This window comes from Miscanthus floridulus, chromosome 1 (assembly GCF_019320115.1).
Source record: "Miscanthus floridulus cultivar M001 chromosome 1, ASM1932011v1, whole genome shotgun sequence".
Lineage (NCBI taxonomy): Eukaryota > Viridiplantae > Streptophyta > Magnoliopsida > Poales > Poaceae > Miscanthus > Miscanthus floridulus.
The window spans coordinates 87111883-87131635 of NC_089580.1; the positions used below are offsets into that span (position 1 = coordinate 87111883).

The 19753-nt window shown below is 42.1% G+C and overlaps 1 protein-coding gene across 2 annotated transcripts; it reads left to right on the forward strand.

Annotated features, from left to right (window-relative positions):
- Positions 1 to 1949: 1949 nt before the first annotated feature.
- LOC136537209 (carbon catabolite repressor protein 4 homolog 1-like) lies at positions 1950 to 8525 on the forward strand. Of its 2 annotated transcripts, none has more exons than XM_066529259.1 (13): positions 1950 to 2080; positions 2174 to 2530; positions 4270 to 5020; positions 5997 to 6083; positions 6167 to 6250; positions 6322 to 6408; positions 6501 to 6587; positions 6833 to 6886; positions 6962 to 7053; positions 7144 to 7258; positions 7335 to 7485; positions 7615 to 7768; positions 8233 to 8525. In XM_066529259.1, the coding sequence occupies exons 2-12, from the start codon at positions 2373 to 2375 to the stop codon at positions 7758 to 7760; spliced, it is 1812 nt and encodes a 603-aa protein (XP_066385356.1). In that variant the 5' UTR covers positions 1950 to 2080; positions 2174 to 2372; the 3' UTR covers positions 7761 to 7768; positions 8233 to 8525. The 2 variants fall into 2 exon arrangements, with proteins under 2 accessions (XP_066385356.1, XP_066385363.1); XM_066529266.1 differs by having other exon boundaries at positions 2180 to 2530.
- Positions 8526 to 19753: the final 11228 nt, after the last annotated feature.

A 19753-nucleotide genomic window follows, 5' to 3' on the forward strand; every position in this document is an offset into this window, starting at 1 on the left:
ATGGCCGAAGGCCACTTCTATTTATAGCCCCAAGGGCTAAACTAGCCATTACCCCTTTACTGGGCAACTGTCGGGTCGACCGGACGCTTCGGTCGTGTTGACCGGACGCTGGACCTCAGCGTCCGGTCGCCCGATGACAACCACGTGTCACCTGCGTTCAATGGTATTCTTCCGATCTCAACGATCATCTTCTGACCGGACGCAGCAGCTTTATCTGACCGGATGCTGGACCTCAGCGTCCGGTCGTTTACAGTAAGGTACGGACCTTGACCGGACGTGTTCGGTCGCATGTGATCGAACACAGCCCAGCGTCCGGTCATACTCTAGCTCCTGCGTCACCATGCGTTAGCCTGACCGGACGCGCCCTACCAGCGTCCGATGCACTCAGTGAGACCCTGTCTTTTCTGTGTAGGGCGCCGGTGGCACCGTTGGACTGTCCGCACTCTACGGGCAGACAGTCCGTCGGTGGAGTTTCTTCACCAAGTTGATCCACATCAACTCCAACTCCATCTCCTTTATAAATGTGCCAACACCACCAAGTGTACACCACTATGTGTATGTGTGTTAGCTTTTCACAATCATTTCCCAAAGGATGTTAGCCACTCAACTTGCCACGCCACTCGATCCTAGCGACGATGCAAAGTTAGATCACTCGAGTGGCACTAGATGACCGATATGCAAACAAGTTTGCTCCTCTTGATAGTACGTCCATCTATCCTAAACCCGATCATAAACTTCTCTATACACCTATGACCGGTGAAATGAAATGCCCTAGGTTATACATTTGCCTTGCGCATTCCATTCCATCTCCAATGTTGATGCAACACATGCACCAACATGATCAACAATGATATGATCCACTTCATATCATCACGTGATCATATTGGTTCATCGATCTTGACTTTACTTGCTCTTTACCATTGCCATCGTTCATCGGCGCCAAGTTTTGCTCAAGCTTCACCGCCACGCGGTCCATCACTCCAAAGTCTTCGACTTGCCCTTCACGCTTGCAACCGGTCCATCAAACCAAGCCTTGTCTTGATCTTCTCTACCTTGATCACATGACTCAATGTCATGTCTCATGTGCATTTAAGCTCCTTCATCATCACATGTGTGAGCTTTGCAACATCTCTAAGCCATTTTCACCTTCATGGCATATGTTGCTCATACATATGTATCTATGGACTAATCATCTGTGTATCTCACATAAACACAATTAGTCCACTTAAATTATCACTCAATTACCAAAATCAAACAAGGACCTTTCAAATGGGTCGAAGGCATTTTCGGTCATCCGGCCATAACTATAATTTAGCCATTTTCGTTCTAAGAACCGAAAGCAATTAACCCATATCATAACAACGTGCGCTGATGTTGCCTTGGTTTGGTAGCTTTTTCACGCCTTGGCATCCTACGGTTGTATAATATAAATATTAAAATTGTATGAAACCCTAAGTAATGACGATTCTTAAGTAAAAAATCCAACTAATATATACCGAATTGATTTAAAAAAAACTAGGAGGGAGCAAGGATACCTTGCTCTTGAAGATCTACGGATCAAATCAAAGTTTTCAAGGTCTAATACGCCGATTCGTGAGGTAGGACGAAGTGGAGAGAGAAAAAACCCGAGAGGGAGGAGAAAGAAGAGGAAAAAGGTTCGGGCAGGAAAATTGGGCGCCAAGTTAAAACACCACATCGGCACCGCCAATAACCACGACGCCAAGCTCGGCGTCAAGATCTACAGCTCCAAGGTGCCTGCCAAGTCACCGCCACGTCTGAGTCGAGCCCAAGACCTAGGCGCCAAAATCTATGACGCTGAAACGTGTAAACTCGGCGCCACCAATGATGGCGCCGAGCTAATGGTCCATATTTTGAAAGTATACCTCCACGACATATTTGTGATTTAAAAAAAAAAGACTAAAAAGTAAAAAATTAGCGCATAGAGACAAGAAGAGCGAGAGAGAAAGCAGAGTGCGACGAAGAGGGTGAGAGAGCAAAACCCAAACCCTAACAATCATTTCCAGGCCCCCGCCCCCGGCGTCTCCAGAACGTTCCAGAACCTTCAAGGAACCATCCACAGGCGAGGCCTCGCTCCCCGCCCGGATCTCCCATTTCCACCTGGCCGGCGCGGCGGGATCCTGACACTGGCGCTGTCTGCTGGGGTTTCGTGTAGGAGCAGGCGCGAGCGCGGGTGTTTGGATCGGGGGAGGCAACGCTGGCGGCTCGCGGCGGCAGCAGGTGATGGCGGATCCGCCTAGCGGTGGAGGATCTAGGGCTTGCGTCTGCAGGGAGAGACAGGTCGAGGAGGCAGCGGTGGGGCTGGGGCTGGGGCTGGGGCTCGGGACAAGAGAGCAGGGGAGGAGGGAGGGAGGATGCTGAGCGTGGTCCGGGTGCACCTGCCGTCGGAGATCCCGATCGTGGGCTGCGAGATCACGCCCTACGTGCTACTGCGACGGCCCGACTGTGCAGTCTCCACCGACGATGTCCCCGAAACTGCGCCCGCTGATGGCCAGTTCATGCGGTACAGATGGTAAGCAGCTACTTTTGATTTTCCAATCTTTTGTTGGTAGGACATGGCATTTCGTCATTTTGGATTGCTCAGTTGTCGTTTGTTTGCTTGTGGTAGTGAATTTTGATCAATTTTAGGGTTTATTAGCAGATACCTAGATGCTCGAGCAGGTGCTAAACTCATGATGAGAATGCACATTTATTCAACCAATTTGTGCATGTTAGAATTATGAATGTGCGATCACAGCTATTAACCATACAAAAGCTCTCTTAATATTTTGGTAAAGAGTGGAAGTCTAAAATATGCTGTTGCTTGCAGTTTAGATATGTCACATAGACAGATTTTAAGGTTGGGACATAGTTGGGTACAGAACTGGCTGATACTTGTTTTCAAATGGAACCATAGTTCATCAGATGTCTTAGATGGGGAGTTGGGGACGGAGGCAGCTAGTAGGCGTACAATTCGATGAACAATTCGACAAGCCATCTGATTGGCCAGTGCTAGTTTATTTTGCACTGTTTGCCTTTTAATACATCTTACTTCAATGGTTGGCACATCACTAAATACTGTCTAACTGGTTTGAGGTCCCGCTAAAATTTCTATCAGGACCCAATGGTGGAAGCAATTTGCTCCCTTTGTCAGAAGAGTTGGTGTGAATTGAGTTATACATTTTCGCTACTCAAGCACAAGCTTATGGTTCATATGATTCTATAGGGTGGGTTGTTCCTTGAAGTAAACAGACCGTTAACTTGACTAGTTGAACCTCAATTGTGGCAATGCTGGGTCTGGACTTTAATCTTAACCTGTTTCTATTGTGGAGCTTGGTTCTGCAGCAAATACTTTTATTGATTTAACCCGCAACCATGTATTTTTGGTTGATATTCATTCTGGGCTTTTGATTCCACTATACTTGGGGAAATCTCATGCATAATTGATTCTTTTCGTACTCCGTCCATTTCAAGAAATCTACCCAGCCTCATGAACATAAAACCTTTTTTGTCATAGGCAAATTGAGAAAGATACTAATAATAGAAAACTACTTAATTTTTTACGACAAGTATTCAAGTTATCAAATCATATGCAAGTTTGTTGTACCGATTCATATCAGTGTGTTCGCACTACAAAGTACGTTTAATATGATATCAATTCTTGAAGCCTACGTATTAACTTGTGTTTCACAGCACTCGAAGCAACAGAAACGTGCTTTTGCACTGGATTGGCCAGTGCTAGTTGTATCACACATGCATGCATGCAAATGTGGAAACTAATCCATCCAGCTCGGGTGACGTGACGTGGCATGTAAAACAAACACGAGCACGGCACCCAACGCTAGATTAATTCTCGGACGTGTTGTGCGCTGGTGTCTTGGTATCTGAAGTAACGCTTGTTACGCCTAAAAAAGAGAATGTTTGTTAACTTATTATGTATATTTTGATTAAAAAATGGCAGGATCAAAACAGCTGGTTCTGGTACTATGAATTAAAATAGAATTCATGCACACACACACACACTGGCAGTTGAGACATTGCAGTAACTTGAAGCTAACATATTTACACCTTGCCACCTGTGCAATGCTGACCAAAATATTGCATACTCAAGTTGTCCTGACAAACTGGTTTTTGAGCTGATGGTACCAAATTTCAATGAGCTGATACTTGCAACACATCAGCTCCTTAGAGGGCCTCTTGATTTTTCAGGATTTTTTTAAAGTTTTCTGTATGTCTAATTGTGGTTTTGTTGATTTGGTTTCTTTCTTGAAGGTACCGCATACAGAGTGATCGGAAAGTCCCTATCTGCAGTGTGCATCCAGTGGAACAAGCAACGATTCAGTGCCTCGGTTGTCTCAAGTCAAAAATACCTGTTGCTAAGAGCTACCACTGTTCAGCTAAATGCTTCTCTGATGCATGGCAGCACCACAAAGTTTTGCATGAACGAGCCAGTAGTGCTCTAAATGAAAATGGTGCTGAAGAAGAGGAGTTATTTGGCAGCGGTGGTTCTGGGGTTCTAAGTACTGCTGGATCTGGTTCTTTGTCAAATTTTGGACAAAGCCCTGGTGTTAACAATGGATCTGTGCTTTTGTATCCCTCAGGCGCTGATAAAAATTCTGGAGAAACTTGGTTTGAAGTTGGACGCTCGCGAACATATACACCAACTGCTGATGATATTGGGCATGCACTAAAATTTGAGTGTGTAGCTGTGGACTCAGAAAAAAGGTCTCCAATTGGACCTCCGACCTCAATTATGACATCACGTGTAATCCCCGCGCCAACTCCTACCCCTCGTCGCCTTATCCAAGTGAATGGGGATGTTTTAGGTCACTTGGATTTAGACAGCCAAACTTCGTCCTTGGGGACATTCACTGTGTTATCTTACAATATTCTTGCTGATGCATATGCTACAAGTGATGCATATAGTTACTGCCCAACATGGGCACTTACCTGGACTTATAGAAGACAAAATTTGTTGCGTGAAATTATTGGTTATCATGCTGATATCATCTGTCTTCAGGAGGTATCATATTTGAATCTAAGCTATCAAATTTATTTTTGCTGGCAACCTTTTTCTCTATTTTCTTGATGGATATGTTTTACTGTGTAAATTAAGAAAGTCTAGAATTATGCAATCCAATGGACGTAAGAGTGGTAGCACTATACAATGATGTTTTAGATATCTTGGCAAAGTTGTTGAACTAACTTTTTCTGCTTGTTAAGTTCAGTTTGGTTATGACTTATGATATTTGCCAGCTATTTCAGGTAGCATAACATTCTATGCTTGACTGCTTGTACATTACCAAGAGGTTTCTTAATCTGCTTGCATTTATGTTATGCACTTCGCAATATTGGTGTCTTAGTTTTTTGCATGGAGTATAATGCAAAGAAAGTCTAAATCCAACACGTAGTCCTTTCGTTCCAAAAAAGCTGTTTTAGGGCGCGTTTGGTTTGTGCCCGCACCACGCCGCACATTCCGTGTCACAGTTTCGGGCTTTCGGCAGCCATTTGGTTGGGTGCCGCACTTGCGGTGTGCCGCGGCGTGAGCACAGGGCCGTAGTTCATTTTCTATGCCACACCCTGCCAAAAGTGCAGCGAGGAAAACGTCCGCCACAGTCTTGGCGCTGCGCCTGCTGTGGCTTGGCGAGCTTAGGCGCAGGCCAAACAGGCCCTTGGCTTTATCATAAGTCAAATTTGTCTAACTTTGACCAAGTCTATAGAAAAATATATTAGCATCTAAGGTATTCAAATAAATGCATTATTGAAATATATTTAATGGTGTATCTAATCAATCTAGTTTGTTGTTGTAGATGTTTTTTTATTTTTCTATAAACTTGCTCAAAGCTAGAGAACTAAGAGAAATTTGACTTAGGACAAAGCTAAAATGACTTGCAATTTGGAACGAAGCGAGTAATTGGTGGAATCTTTTGTTAAGCTAAATTCAATAATCAATAGTGTCTATGTTCATCAAAACAAGATCTAAATCCTCCTTTTTTTAGGTACAAGTAAACCACTTCGAAGATTTTTTTTCACCTGAGCTTGACAAACATGGATATCAGGCGCTTTACAAGAAAAGGACAACAGAGGTAACTTCGAGTTTCTTTTACTTGGTTAATTTGATTTGGTACCTTTTACTGTCCTGTTTGATACTGCTCCTTTGCTGTCACAGGTGTATTCTGGAAATCCTATGGCCATAGATGGCTGTGCTACTTTTTTCCGCAGAGACAAGTTTTCACACGTTAAAAAATACGAGGTACGATCACTTCTGGGTTTGTAGTTATTGGCTGGTTTGCACCAATCTAATTCTTGCACTTACTTGTGTAGGTTGAGTTCAATAAGGCTGCACAGTCTTTAACAGATGCAATTATTCCTGCTGCTCAGAAAAGAGTGGCTTTAAATCGATTGATTAAAGTAAGAAAAACAATGAAACATTATTTTATATGTCCCGTCATTAGTTCTATTTATGAGTTTTAATAATGTCCCTTTTTCCATTTCCTTTGTAGGACAACATTGCACTAATTGCGGTGTTAGAAGCCAAATTTGGTAATCATGGAGCTGAAAATCCTGGTAAAAGACAGCTCCTTTGCGTGGTACGTGAATAAAATCTTCTTTCTTTTGGCATGTACAAAGAGCTTGTAAGATGCGTAACATCCTCCTCATGTTGAAAATTGATGTTTACCATTTTTCTCTAGGTTTTGAGGCCTGCTTCTATCATATATTGCTCTTTTTCTTCATCATTTACTCCTTTCCCTCACTCTTATTGGCACACTAATAGAATTCTGTTGTCACGAGGGTCTCTAGCCTCATTGTTTTTCTAAACGATTTCAATTTGCAGGCAAATACACATATAAATGTCCATCAAGACCTAAAAGATGTGAAGCTATGGGAGGTCCGAATGACCACATTCGCTAGTGGTCTCTGTTATCTCAATTTTCCAGGATAACAATAACTATGGTTTTTACAGGTTCATACCCTCCTAAAAGGATTGGAGAAGATAGCTGTCAGTGCAGACATTCCTATGTTGGTCTGTGGAGATTTCAACTCGACCCCTGGGAGGTGTGTCTGCATTTGAAAATCATGGCAATATTTATCAGGTTTTTTTTTGCTTGAACTATGATTTTCTAAGCACACAATTGTACGTTTCAGTTCTCCACATGCGCTTCTTGCAATGGGCAAAGTTGATCAGCATCATCCAGATCTGGCAATAGATCCCCTTGGAATTTTACGCCCTCCAAGCAAGTTGAATCATCAGCTTCCTCTGGTCAGTTAAGCTGCCATGGTTTTGATACCCTTTTTGCTCTGGTCATGCTCTGACCAATGGTGTTGCTTGTACATAGGTCAGTGCATACTCTGCATTTGCAAGAATGGTAGGTGTTGGCTATGATCTGGACCACCAGCGGAGAAGGACGGATCCTGCAACAAATGAACCACTCTTCACAAATTGCACAAGAGATTTTACTGGAACTGTTGATTACATATTTTACACAGGTTGGTGCATGGAGCCTCACTCACTGCATCTGTAGCCTGTTATTCTATGTTTGCAGCTTCTGTATCTCCATTTTATAGGCAGTAATTGTGCTTATTCTTTTCATGATGGCCATGTTTGTCCTCTTTCAGCGGACTCATTGACCGTGGATTCATTATTGGAACTTTTGGATGAGGAAAGCTTAAGAAAAGACACAGCTCTTCCGTCCCCTGAATGGTCATCAGATCACATAGCGCTCTTAGCAGAGTTCCGGTGCAAGCCTAGAATCAGACGGTGACGCATTAGGTATGTTACAAAGGAAATCGCTGCTGTCATATTGCTTCTTATTGGAACTGCATGTTGATTTTTTTGTTAGACATGAATGGTGTTGGATTTTACAATGATTATTTGTGTGTTGGGTTCCCCCCTCATTGCTCCCAATGTGGGTGTTTAGTCAAGTTTCAATAGTATGTTTGCATATCTGCATTTATGTGACCAGTGCTTGCAATATTCTTTTGCTGCACCAGAAATCATTTCATTGTCGACAGAAGACACTATTTGTGTTGTAGGAGTTCATCATGCTTTGTTCTTTTGGGTCATGCTTTTGCTTGGGGAAAAATAATGCTGCAAATCATGCCAAATTTCTGCTATGTGCTTAGAATGCTTCATATACAACACTCACCACACAACTCGCGACAACTGTGTTTAAGCCCTTGATTCTGTGGTAACAAATTAACACTGAAATCATCACACTTTGTGAATCTTTCCAGGTCTTGTAGAAAAGGTTATTCTCATCATCCTTGGTGGCGGAACATTGTTCCATGTGGGAACTTGAGGCAGGGCGGGGACGCGGGCTCTCGGGGAAGCAAAGCAGCCTTAGGAAGCAGCCTCAGGAAGGGGAAGAGGCTTGTAACATTTGATTTTACCCTCTTACATTTGAGCTCAGTGATATTAAGCTGCCCCTGTGTACCGTTACTTTCTATAGAAGAAAATACTTGAGAGAAATATTTAAAGGGTTGTAAACCCTTTCTTTTTCTTTCATTCACTGTGGTCGCGTTGGATTAACCCTCTTGGCTGTATCCATGCTCGCTGCCTACAAGATGTAGGAGCCCTGAGTTCTCTAAATTCTGTACCAATGTAATGCCAGTTCCAGTTTTTGTTTTCCATGTTGCTGGTGCTGGTGCTGGTGCTGGCACTCATATCTGCCTGACCAGGCATTTTTATAACCGGTGGCACCGTGGCAGACAGCTCACAGGCAGGTGGAATGCCCAGGCAAATAGCTCCAAACATGCCCTCATTGCCGTTAGATGCGTGATGCCTTTTTGTTGTTTACTTGAATGGAATCTGGCCGTACGGCTGTTGGCTCCGTGACACCTCTTGTTACTGGTCAGAACCTGTCCTCTGCCCAAGAGCCGATGCTCGAGCGTACAGTACGCACGTACAGCTCGGCTCCTTGGTTTCTTCGACCAAACTGGCAACAAGCACGTTGGCGATTAACGCAAAGTTCAGATGTCGATGTCGGACGGGCTGGTAACCTCTACTAAACAGCACGATAAAATATCAGAAGCGGCAAGCAGAGAGAGAGAGGAAGCTTCTGTCGGTCAGTGACAAATCTTGACCTGAGCCTTTGTAGCTGCAGCCTGCAGGCACGTCAAAAGTCAAACCTGTGGCGCGTCAGAAAATTTCCAGACGTTTGACCGCATGCAAGTCTCTCGGTGCCACTGACGCCGCGGGACCCAGCTTGCGTGGACCATGGCAACGTAAGCGTCGGCGCCGCCGGTTCTTTCCTTACCAATGCCTAAAGTACCCGGGCAAGTTTTGCTTCTTTTCTTTTTTCTTTTTTGCAGGAGTTCATTTGAATACGTGGTTCAACTCCAACTTGTACCTAGTACGGAGTATATGGGGAGAAAAATCTCCAAAAAAAAAACAAGATGGTCTCAAGAATGGCAAATCATATGGAGGCGCCTTGTCACTCCTCGCTCGGCGGGATCATATTGCTTTTGTCCGTTCCTCTTACCAGCTTCGAAGGAGCTCGTAAAATACTCCTTCGAAGCTAGGCATAGTGCTACCAGGAAATTAAATAACAATTTAGTTACTCTGGTAACATGATGATCAGCTTAACAATTCATTAACTATTTAGCTTTTCTAGGTAATACAATGGCTAGCAGAGCAACTCTAACAGACTGGGTAAATGTATTCGTGAAGCCATTTAGCTATTGTGCTCCAAAAAAGCATTCCAACAGCTTGTTTATATTGTTTTCTATTTTTCCTAGCTGGCTATCCCATCATTCTCGCTGGCCATATTTCCATAGCGAGTCCTGCTTGCTATCTGTGTTTTTCAATTTAGCTAGGCTATTGTAAAAGTCTACATTTTAGATGGGCTTTCTATTTTACATAATGGATAAATCTCACAATTTAGCATCTAATTTTACCAAGTCTCTTGGAGTGCTCGTCATTGACAATTCCTTCTATACAACATATATTTATGTCCTAAATAAAACATGGTATACTATACCTCCAACGGACAAGTCTCAATGGAAAATTAATAGAGCTATATACACATGATAGAATCATGTCACAAAACAGTATAAAGCTCTATCACGACACATAGAGCAAGCATAAATGACATATTGATAAAGTACTAGATAATGTTGCATATATCCCGATTAAGGAAGCAATTACCTTGCAATTAACAAAAGAAATAATACGTACCCAAATACAAATGGCTCATTAACATCTTAATCACAAATACTACATCACTAATGCAAGGAGCATCTAGATTCCTTTGTATATCCCACATATCCCAAGCTAAGAAAATCATGCCTCGAGTTGAGCTAAAAGAGGACTAGGTGTAGCTCTTCTTAACTATTCATATACACAACAAAACTAAGCTAAACCAATAAACACATTTCACATGCTGTGCATGCTATGGATGATGTCAATGGTTTTTTTTTTCTTTTGAAAATTTATGCCAATGGTTAATTAAACACGCGGATCTACAAGAGCACAAAAAAACAATGGTTTTTAATACTTATATAATCATGTCCGTGGGAAAAGTCAAATTTTGTTTAAGATATACTGCCTCTATCCCAAAACAAAGGATGGACCTCTAATTCTGTTCTAAATCAAACTATTAAGTTTGACCAAGTTTTATAAAAATATCAATAGTTATTATACTAAGTAAGTACGACCAGATTCATAATAGAATATATTTTCAAAACATGTATATACTTTGTTGTAAATGCTGATAACCGTTTTATATAAATTTAGTTAAATTTAAGATTGTTTGACTTCAATCAAAACTAGCATTTTTTTTTAGAAAGAAGGGTTCCCCCCGCTTTTGTATTACCAAAAGCCAAAACGTTTACAGTTCAGGCGTATAGGCGCGCCCGCCAAGCACAAAATCCTTAGCCCTTAACTGGACATAACCCCTGACTACTTTCATTACACGGCTCATCAGGCCGACCCAAATCGATTGATACCGAAGGCTGAACACCCGATAGTTCCAACCCTGATGATATATTGGTCACGTCCGACATCCACTGCAGTTGAGGTGGCAAGCTTGCCCTGGCCTCCAGCTGTTGTGCGAATTCCTCCACCTGCAGTCCAAGCTCCGGGTTGAGCAGCGGTGTCCATCTTCTCACCATCCTGGAAATCCTCAGCAACACTCTAGTCATACCTGTCCATCTAACACCCTGAAAGCACATTTCATTTCTTAGTTTCCACAGAGACCAAAGGACTGATGAAGATATACAGTTTGTAAGTTTGTGTCGTTTATTCGCAACCCAAAACCGAGCAGTCGATTCAAAGTTGTCACCCATAACTAGTCCCAGTAGCTCACCAATAACCTGCCAGACATTTCTAGCCACACAGCACTCAAAGAAAAGGCGTGAAATTGACTCCTTCTCATTACAGAATAAGCAGGTGGGATCACTCACATTTCTCCGCTTAGCTAAATTATCTCTTGTTAATAGTCTGTTATTGGATACACTAGTACAAAAACGGGCTTTACTTTCAGTTGGAAAACCCCTTCAATCCCGGTTTTCCAACCGGGAGCACGAATCCGAGACTAAAGGACTCCTCCTTTAGTCCCGGCTTCTCGCCCGGGACTAAAGGTGAGGTGCACCTTTAGTCCCGGTTGGTAAGACCAACCGGGACTAAAGAGGCCTCCCGGCCTGGCCACGTGGGGTGGGCCATTACCAACCAGGACTAAAGGTTTCTTTTTTTTTTCTTTTTTTGTTTATAGTTTCAATTGATGATTCGTTTTGGTTTTCGAATAGGTTTTCGAATATGCATTCTACGCTGCTAGTAATATATGTATTCTACACGTTTATAATGTTCGAACATTTTGTACAAACTAAAGTATAAAACTAACGTATATATTACATGCATATACATATATTGTACGTTATTTTATGTACATAATATATATATATATATATATATATATATATATATATATATATATATATATATTACAAATAAAGCTTGCATTGTATATTCTATCATATCCTTGGGATAACAAATTCACTCCATCTGGTTTGGCTTCCATGTTTCGTTGACGTCATTGTAGAACTCGCCGGCGGGGTTGAGGACCTGGTCATTAAGAAATCCTGATATGGTCTCTTGAATTGTTTTCAGTTGGTCACGTCGTATGACTTTTTCCTTCAACTATAGAGTCTTCAATAAAAGTTAAAGGAAAAGTATATATATATATATATATATATATATATATATATATATATATATATATATATATATGTGTGTGTGTGTGTGTTGGTCACGTGATTACTTATATATATATGAGCAACAAAAGAAATTGTGAATATATGAATATATTTATATAACGTACTTTGAGGATCTCTTCAGGAGTTCTTTTTGCGTACGCCATGATGAACTCACAAACATAGTATCTGCAGTAGTTGTTCCCCTGTTCTTGCCTCAGAACCCACTTTTACGAGAAAAAAAATCCGGTGAATTGAAAGCATGCATGGTGTTAATTGAATCATATATATATATATATATATATATATATATATATATATATATATATATATATATATATATAAATGTAGCTAGTACTTACTTTGTGTGCGATTACATCCAGTGACGCTTTGCAATGTTTCATGTGGTGTTCCTCAATGAAACTTTTTCAAACACTGTGCCCAATAAAATAAAAAATTAATTTGGCCTTTAATAATTATTGCAATTAAGAGATCGAGGTATATATAGTTGCTAGAGAGACCAAATTACCTTTGGATAATATCTATCATGTCTTGGTACTCTGTTTGCTCTTTTCTTAACGAGTCTAAGATGCTCAACCGACTATTGGCCATATCGATGACCATCAATATCCAGTGATTGCTGCATATATTTTTATACACAAATATGATCGACATTAACTAGAGTCAACATATATATATATATAGGGGAGATAGCTTAGCTAGTAAGCAAATAATTAAACAAATGTCCATATGATCAACATTAATTATTTAATACTCACTTGAAGTTGTAGGGGAAGAGTATGTTCTTGTTTTGTTGGTTCACTAAGAACCTCATGAGATTTTTCTCGAGTTCAGCTTTCCATTGAGGCGGGGGGTTAGGGTGTTTGAATACGACATTTGGATCAATGAAAACCAACATCATTATCATTTCTCTTTCCGAGTTCTGTCATCTCATATCTGCATATATAAAAATATAGTGTGAGGATATATAATTTATATATATACATGTAGCTTTATATATATATATACTTTAATAGTAGAAAATAATCACACTTACAGACAATAGCAGCTAATAAGACTTTTGTCGAGAGAGTCCAGGTGGCATAGTTGGTGTAATTCTACAAACTCGACATATATAATGTCATCGCCACGGAAGTAATGTTGGTTTCTAACTCTGACAGAAACAAAGGCCTCTCACCGTTCACACGCCGCCATGTACCACTTATTTAGCAGGTACATTTGCGTACCCAGTTCACCTAAGGCCTCAGGGTTGTATAGACTCTTTCCATATTCAAATTTTTTCCAAGGATCCACTTTCGGAGCAGATGGACCTTCAGCGAGCACTTGGGCAAGGTCCAAACCAGTTTCCTCGTAAAACCGAGCCAGCTCCTCAAAATCGACGTCTAAGTCTAAGTTCGAACCATGTTCATTACGAACGATAAGAGGGGGGACTGATTGTTGCGATTGTTGTCCGAGTTGTGCAACACCTTTTCCTGGTCTAGTCTTTTTCTGCGCCGCCTCAAATGACTTGGTGAGAGAGCGGTCGTAGTCCAATTTTGGCAGGGTCTTTTTAGATTCCCGCTTTTTCTGGTCCACCTTCTTTCTTAGAAGATCTGGAGGTAGATAGAAGTATGGTTTCTCCGGGTTCTCCCTCGCTTCTCGTTGCTTTTTCACTTTTTCGAAGAAACTGTCCATATCTTTTTGTACTGTAGCATTTAATTCCTTTTCACTTTTCTTATAAGACAGTTTTTGAGGAATAACTGGATTAGATGTGGCTTTCTTCTTTGCCGGCTGGTGGGCCAACGGCTTTATTTGCGGGGCGGACCTCTTAGGAGCTGGCTTCTTCTTAGTCATCAAGGGAGGCGGGGAAGGCGTTGGAGACCTCTTTGGAGGTGTTGGAGACCTCCTTGGAGGCGTTGGAGACCTCCTTGGAGGTGGCGGCGGTGGCGGCGTTGCCACCTGATTTTCCGGAGCACTATGATGATCTGGAGATTGGATAATTGGACTTAGGTTGGTGGAGACCCTGCTGTGTGAGTACAAAAAAGAATAATTAGGTATAAGAAATTGTTATTTTTAATCATGCATGTCAATAGAAAATTAGTAAATTTTTTTTTGTTCACTTTTGTCCGCACTTGTTGTCTGGCAATTGAGGAAGCGGCTGTGGACTAGAGACCCCGAGAATAATGATGTAGCACTTGCGCCATAGTATGAATGTCTTCTCTGCTTCTCCTAGAGTCTTCTCTCCATCACCTTATGGAATGTCAAGAGCCAGATCACTAAAACCTTTGTTAACTCTATCCACTGAGACACTAACATATCCAGGTGGTATTATTGCCCCATGGATTCTTGGTGTCTTGGTAGGATCTGGAGGAGAAAAAACACCGAGAGCCACCATGATTGTGGCATTCTCTTTTGGAATATGTAGCTCACATGATATAAACGGTGTAGTGATGTTATCCACAGGGAAACGTAGCATTGCGTCATCTTGATTTGACAACTTTGTGGAAGCGCAACTGCTTTTCAACTGATCAGGGGGCTAATATTAATGTTGATTCCTGCATCTGATGCCTGCCTTTGGGCACTCATTGCTATTTGCACTTGCTTTATGATTTCGTCTTGCATTCTAGCTTGCATGTTTTTTTCGTGCTCTTGTGCTTGAAGCAACGCCTCCCGTGACTCACGAACATATTCCACCAACCTGCTGATCTACGTTGCTTCCTCATCCTTCCTTCTCTACCGGCTTCTGTAGGTATCTCTATCGTTAGGGAAACCATGCTCCCAAGAAATGTTCCGTCATAAACCTCTTGTTCGGCCACTATGTTCAGCAGTCCCGATGGCATACGTCAGTTCATCCTTCTCTCTATTGGGCCTGAACGCACCAATAGCTTTAGCTTGTAGAGCATAAAATAATCTTTGTGTTACTATTTCGAGTTTTGGGCCATGAACCAGCTTCCCGGTCTCTAGGTCCAGTCTTCCCCCATGAGCGAAAAACCAATTCTTCATGTGTTTGGGCCAATTGAGTGATTCTGGTGTGATACCCTTGGCAAGAATGTCCGCTTCCATTTTTTCCCACTTGGGAATGGCAGTCGCGTAGCCACCTGATCCCATGCCATGGTGGTATACCTTCTATCGGGCATTCTCTTGGTTCCTTCTCACCCTCTTTCGATGTCTTGTACTGTACAAAATCATTCCAGTAGGGCCTCAACTTCGCGAGTGGACCACTAGTATTGAAATTCGGCGTTAGGTTCTTCTTGACATATTTCATGTATAGGGATTTCTTTCAAGTCTGGAATTGTGTGGCCATCTTCTTCATAGCCCACTTTCGAACTAGCTCATTCAATTCATTATCGTTGATATCATCATAATCATCCGCCTACAACGTGAAATATTGAAGGATATCATCCCAAATTAAATTCTTATCAAGATCTAAGACAAAACTAACATGAGGCTCGTTGATCTTTTGCTTCCATTCACGAGCACTGATTGGAAGTCTGTCCCTTACAAGGTACCTATAGTGTTGCACGAATTTCCTTACATGTGGACCAAGTGGTTCGCCTGTCTCGATATTGAATTCTGATATTATGTAGCGCCCCTCCAATGGTTTTTTCGAGCTTCGAATATTTTTGCTTTTCGCCATTGTGGTCGTCGATCCAGAGGGCTACGTATAAAAAAATATCATGTGTACACATAATAGATGATAGATATTCAAATATATATAAATATATATACCTCGCCAGTATTTTTTTGCACAATATTTTCTTGGTTTTCTTCAAGAGTCGGGTATTGACTCCCGTCATCTACATCCTACTGGTCACCATCGGCAAATTGAGTGCCGGTGTTGATAATATTCATCATTTCTTCATCCATGTTGTCTCTCGGGGCAGCCATCTAGCTTTTACTCCACTAGATATATCTATAAAAAATAAAACATGTTTCAATAAATAATCATCCGTACTAGTTGACCTTGCTTACGTGATCATCTCGGTGAGCATTTCTCCACCGGACGGCACCGTACTTGGTCAAGGAAGAGCTCCGATTCTACGAGGAAGGGGACACGGTCTTCCATGACCGTTGCCGCTCTCCCTCATATAATCAAAGCTCCTCCTTGATGTCTGTTACCGCTCGGCAGAGAACATGCTCGCCGAGATGAACACGGTTCGCAAATTCAACTAATATGGATGTTGCCACTTTGATATGTTGAATTATTGACACTTATTTATGTTAATTGTTAAACAATTTCAATTTATGCATAAATTCTATGAATTTATGAAATCATGCTCAAATATGTGTTCTATATTTGCTACATATTATAAATTAGAACTGTATGGTGTTATACAAGCCAAATATTAGGCTTTAGGAACAACCTATCACGCAGGCTCAAAAATACTATGTCATAGTTTAATTGGTCAGAATCTTTGTGGTGAAACATGTTATAGTTCAACCGGTCATGGTTTCTATGTACTTATTCATCGGACATGTGCAGTTACATACATATAGTAGTCTGCATTTGTACCGATCTTTAAAAAACAACACGAACTAATGCAACTGTTTGGGCTCCGATTCTACGAACGAAGAGCTGAACCATGACCGGCAAAACCATGACCGGCACCGCAGCCGATGGAAACGAGCAACACAACCACAAAACCATGATCGGCAGCGCCAAACGATGAACGACAAAACGAGCCGCACCGTTGGGCACCACAGCCGTGTGGAGTCGACAGCACGAGTTCTCCGCTGTCCCGCACGTCGTGTTTTACAGAAACTCAAACACGCTCAAACATACAATGCTACTGACAGGCACATACAAGAGAAACTAATTACAAGGGAGCTTGGCCGTGCTCCGGTGAGGCAACGAGCGCGGGGAAGGCTCGAGCGAGCTCCGGTGAGGCAGCGCGGGGAAGGCTCGGCCGCCCTCCGGTGAGGCAGCATGCACGGGGAAGGCTCGGGCGAGCTCCGGTGAGGCAGCGCGGTGAAGGCTCGGTGCGCTCCGGTGAGCATGAGCGAGGTGGGGGCTAGGGACGAGGATGGCGCGCGCTCTAGTGAGGACGAGCGAGGCATGTTGGCCGGCCGAAGAAGAAGCGTGCTGGCCAGCCGGAGAAGAGGCGCGCTGACGAGGCGAGTCTAGGGTGGTCGCCTAGGAGCGGCGGCACTGCTGGATCGACCTGGTGGAGAAGATGAGGCGACGGCGTGATGGAGACAGAGAGGAAGAGAACTAGGGTGTGGTTTATAAAGGGATACCTTTAGTCCCGGTTGGAGATAACAACCGGGACTAAAGAATATTTAGTCCCGGGCTATTATTAGAATCGGGACTAAAGGTCTGAGTTTTAGTCCTGGGTGTACCCACGACCCAGGAGTAAAGGGCATTTGGGCGGGTTGCAAAAACTACAGCTCTACCTTTAGTCCCGGGTGGTTGATCCACCTAGGAGTAAAGGGGGATCTGTCTCGGCTAGTGGATACACCTAGGACTAAAGCTCCACCTTTAGTCCCGGGTGGTTGATCCACCCGGAAGTAAAGGGAGCGCTGTAGTTGGCTTTCTCCAATTACCATTAGTTTTTTTTCTTTTTATATATTTCTTTTATATAAATATGCAGAGAGTTATTAATTACCTAATAAATAAAATATTATCCAAAAAAATTATAAAAAATTCTTGGCCTTGGTTTTGCATAATTATACGCAACAAAAATTTGTAAACTAAACTCTTTTGTTTTACTGTATAAATATTTGACATAGTGTAAATAATAATTACAATTTACACCATGCAAAAATATACTACTTAATTAAAATCCTTAAAACTATTGTTTTTCGACAGGAAATTAGTTTTCACATCTTATTAACGTTCATCATTTGGTTTTCATCACACATTCTCCACGGGAAATCCACCGTCTAGCAAAAAATTCATTTAAACCGTAGAAAATATGAAAACACGATAATAAAATCTGAAGTCACAATTATTACATAATAGGTCTAATGCATCACTATATATATCAAGCGGGCATAGTAGTGAACTTCTTCTTAACATATATCCCTTGGTTATGATCGCGCCGTAACCATGGAGTGTCCTCATCATTTAGATGGATGCTTGGGTCTTTGTTCACTGTGAAGGGTGGAATTCGGTCATCCTTTTCATAATCTTCTGATATGTCTGACTTGTCTTCAATTCCGACTATGTTTCTTCTCCCTGAAAGAACTATGTGGCACTTTGGCTCATTGATTAGGTCGTTGTTGTTTTTCCCTATCTTCGGTTTTGTAGCCATGTCCTTGACATAGAACACCTGATTCACATCCATGGCAAGGACGAACGATTCATCTTTGTACCCAATATTGTTGAGGTCCACGGTTGTCATTCCATATTGGTTGTCGATTGCTACCCCGCCTCTAGTCGCCTTTACCCATTGGCACTTGAACAAAGGTACCTTAAAAGTAGGTGCATAGTTTAGTTCCCATATCTCCTCTATGCGGCCACAATATGTTTGCTTATTTCCATTAGGGTCGGTGGCATCTATGCAGACACCACTGTTTTGGTTGGTGCTCCTTTTATCTTGGGCTACTATGTAAAATGTATTCCCATTTATCTCATACCCTTTGTATGTGAGGATATGCCACGATGGCTGCCTAGCCAACAAATAAAGTTGCTCATCAATACTCTCATCACCCTGACATTCTTTTCACAACCAGTCGCTAAAAGTTTCCATGTGCTGATGCGCAATCCAAGCTTCAGACTTCCCTTGAAATTCGGATCGGAGCAACTCTTTATGTGTCTCGATATACGGATCCACCAAAGAGGAGTTTTGTAGAACTATGTAGTGTGCTTTATTAAAATAATTGTCCTGCATACTAATATATGGTTTCTTCCCTAGTGTCCCCTTTCCACTTAGTCTACCCTCGTGTCATGATTCAGGAACACCAATCGGGTCAAGGTCGGGAATAAAGTCAACACAAAACTCAATGACCTCCTCTGTTCCATAGCCCTTGGTGATGCTTCCTTCTGGTCAAGCACGGTTGTGAACATATTTCTTTAGGACTCCCATGAACCTCTCAAAGGGGAACATGTTGTGCAGCAATACAGGACCGAGAATGCTAATCTCCTTGACCAGGTGAACTAGGAGGTGTGTCATGATATAAAAGAAGGAAGGAGGGAACATCAACTCAAAGCTGACAAGGCATTGAACCACATCATTCTGTAGTTTAGCTAGATCCATTAGATCGATTGCCTTCTAAGAAATTGCATTTAGGAATGCACATAGCTTCACGGTGGCTAGACGTACATTTGGAGGTAGAATTGCTCTTAATGCAACGGGAATCAATTGTGTCATGAGCATGTGGCAGTCATGGGACTTTAAGTTTAAGAATTTCTTCTCTGGCATATTTATTATACCCTTTATATTTGAGAAGAATCTAGATGGTACCTTAATGCTTGCTAGACATTCGAACATGCTTTCCTTCTCTTCTTTGCTAAGAGTGTAGCTGGCAGGACTTAAGTAATGGCGTCCATCATCTGTCTTCTCTGGATGCAGGTTGTCTCATTCTTTCAAACACCGCAGGTCTTGTCATGCTTCAAGTGTGTCTT

What these genes read in the sequence shown, in the direction of transcription:
- LOC136537209 (XM_066529259.1), top strand. Translation starts at nt 2,373, where the DNA reads ATGCTGAGCGTGGTCCGGGTGCACCTGCCGTCGGAGATCCCGATCGTG. An exon ending in ATATCATCTGTCTTCAGGAG is followed by an intron (nt 5,021 to 5,996) that starts GTATCATATTTG and finishes TCCTTTTTTTAG; the next exon opens with GTACAAGTAAACCACTTCGA. An exon ending in TGATTACATATTTTACACAG is followed by an intron (nt 7,486 to 7,614) that starts GTTGGTGCATGG and finishes GTCCTCTTTCAG; the next exon opens with CGGACTCATTGACCGTGGAT.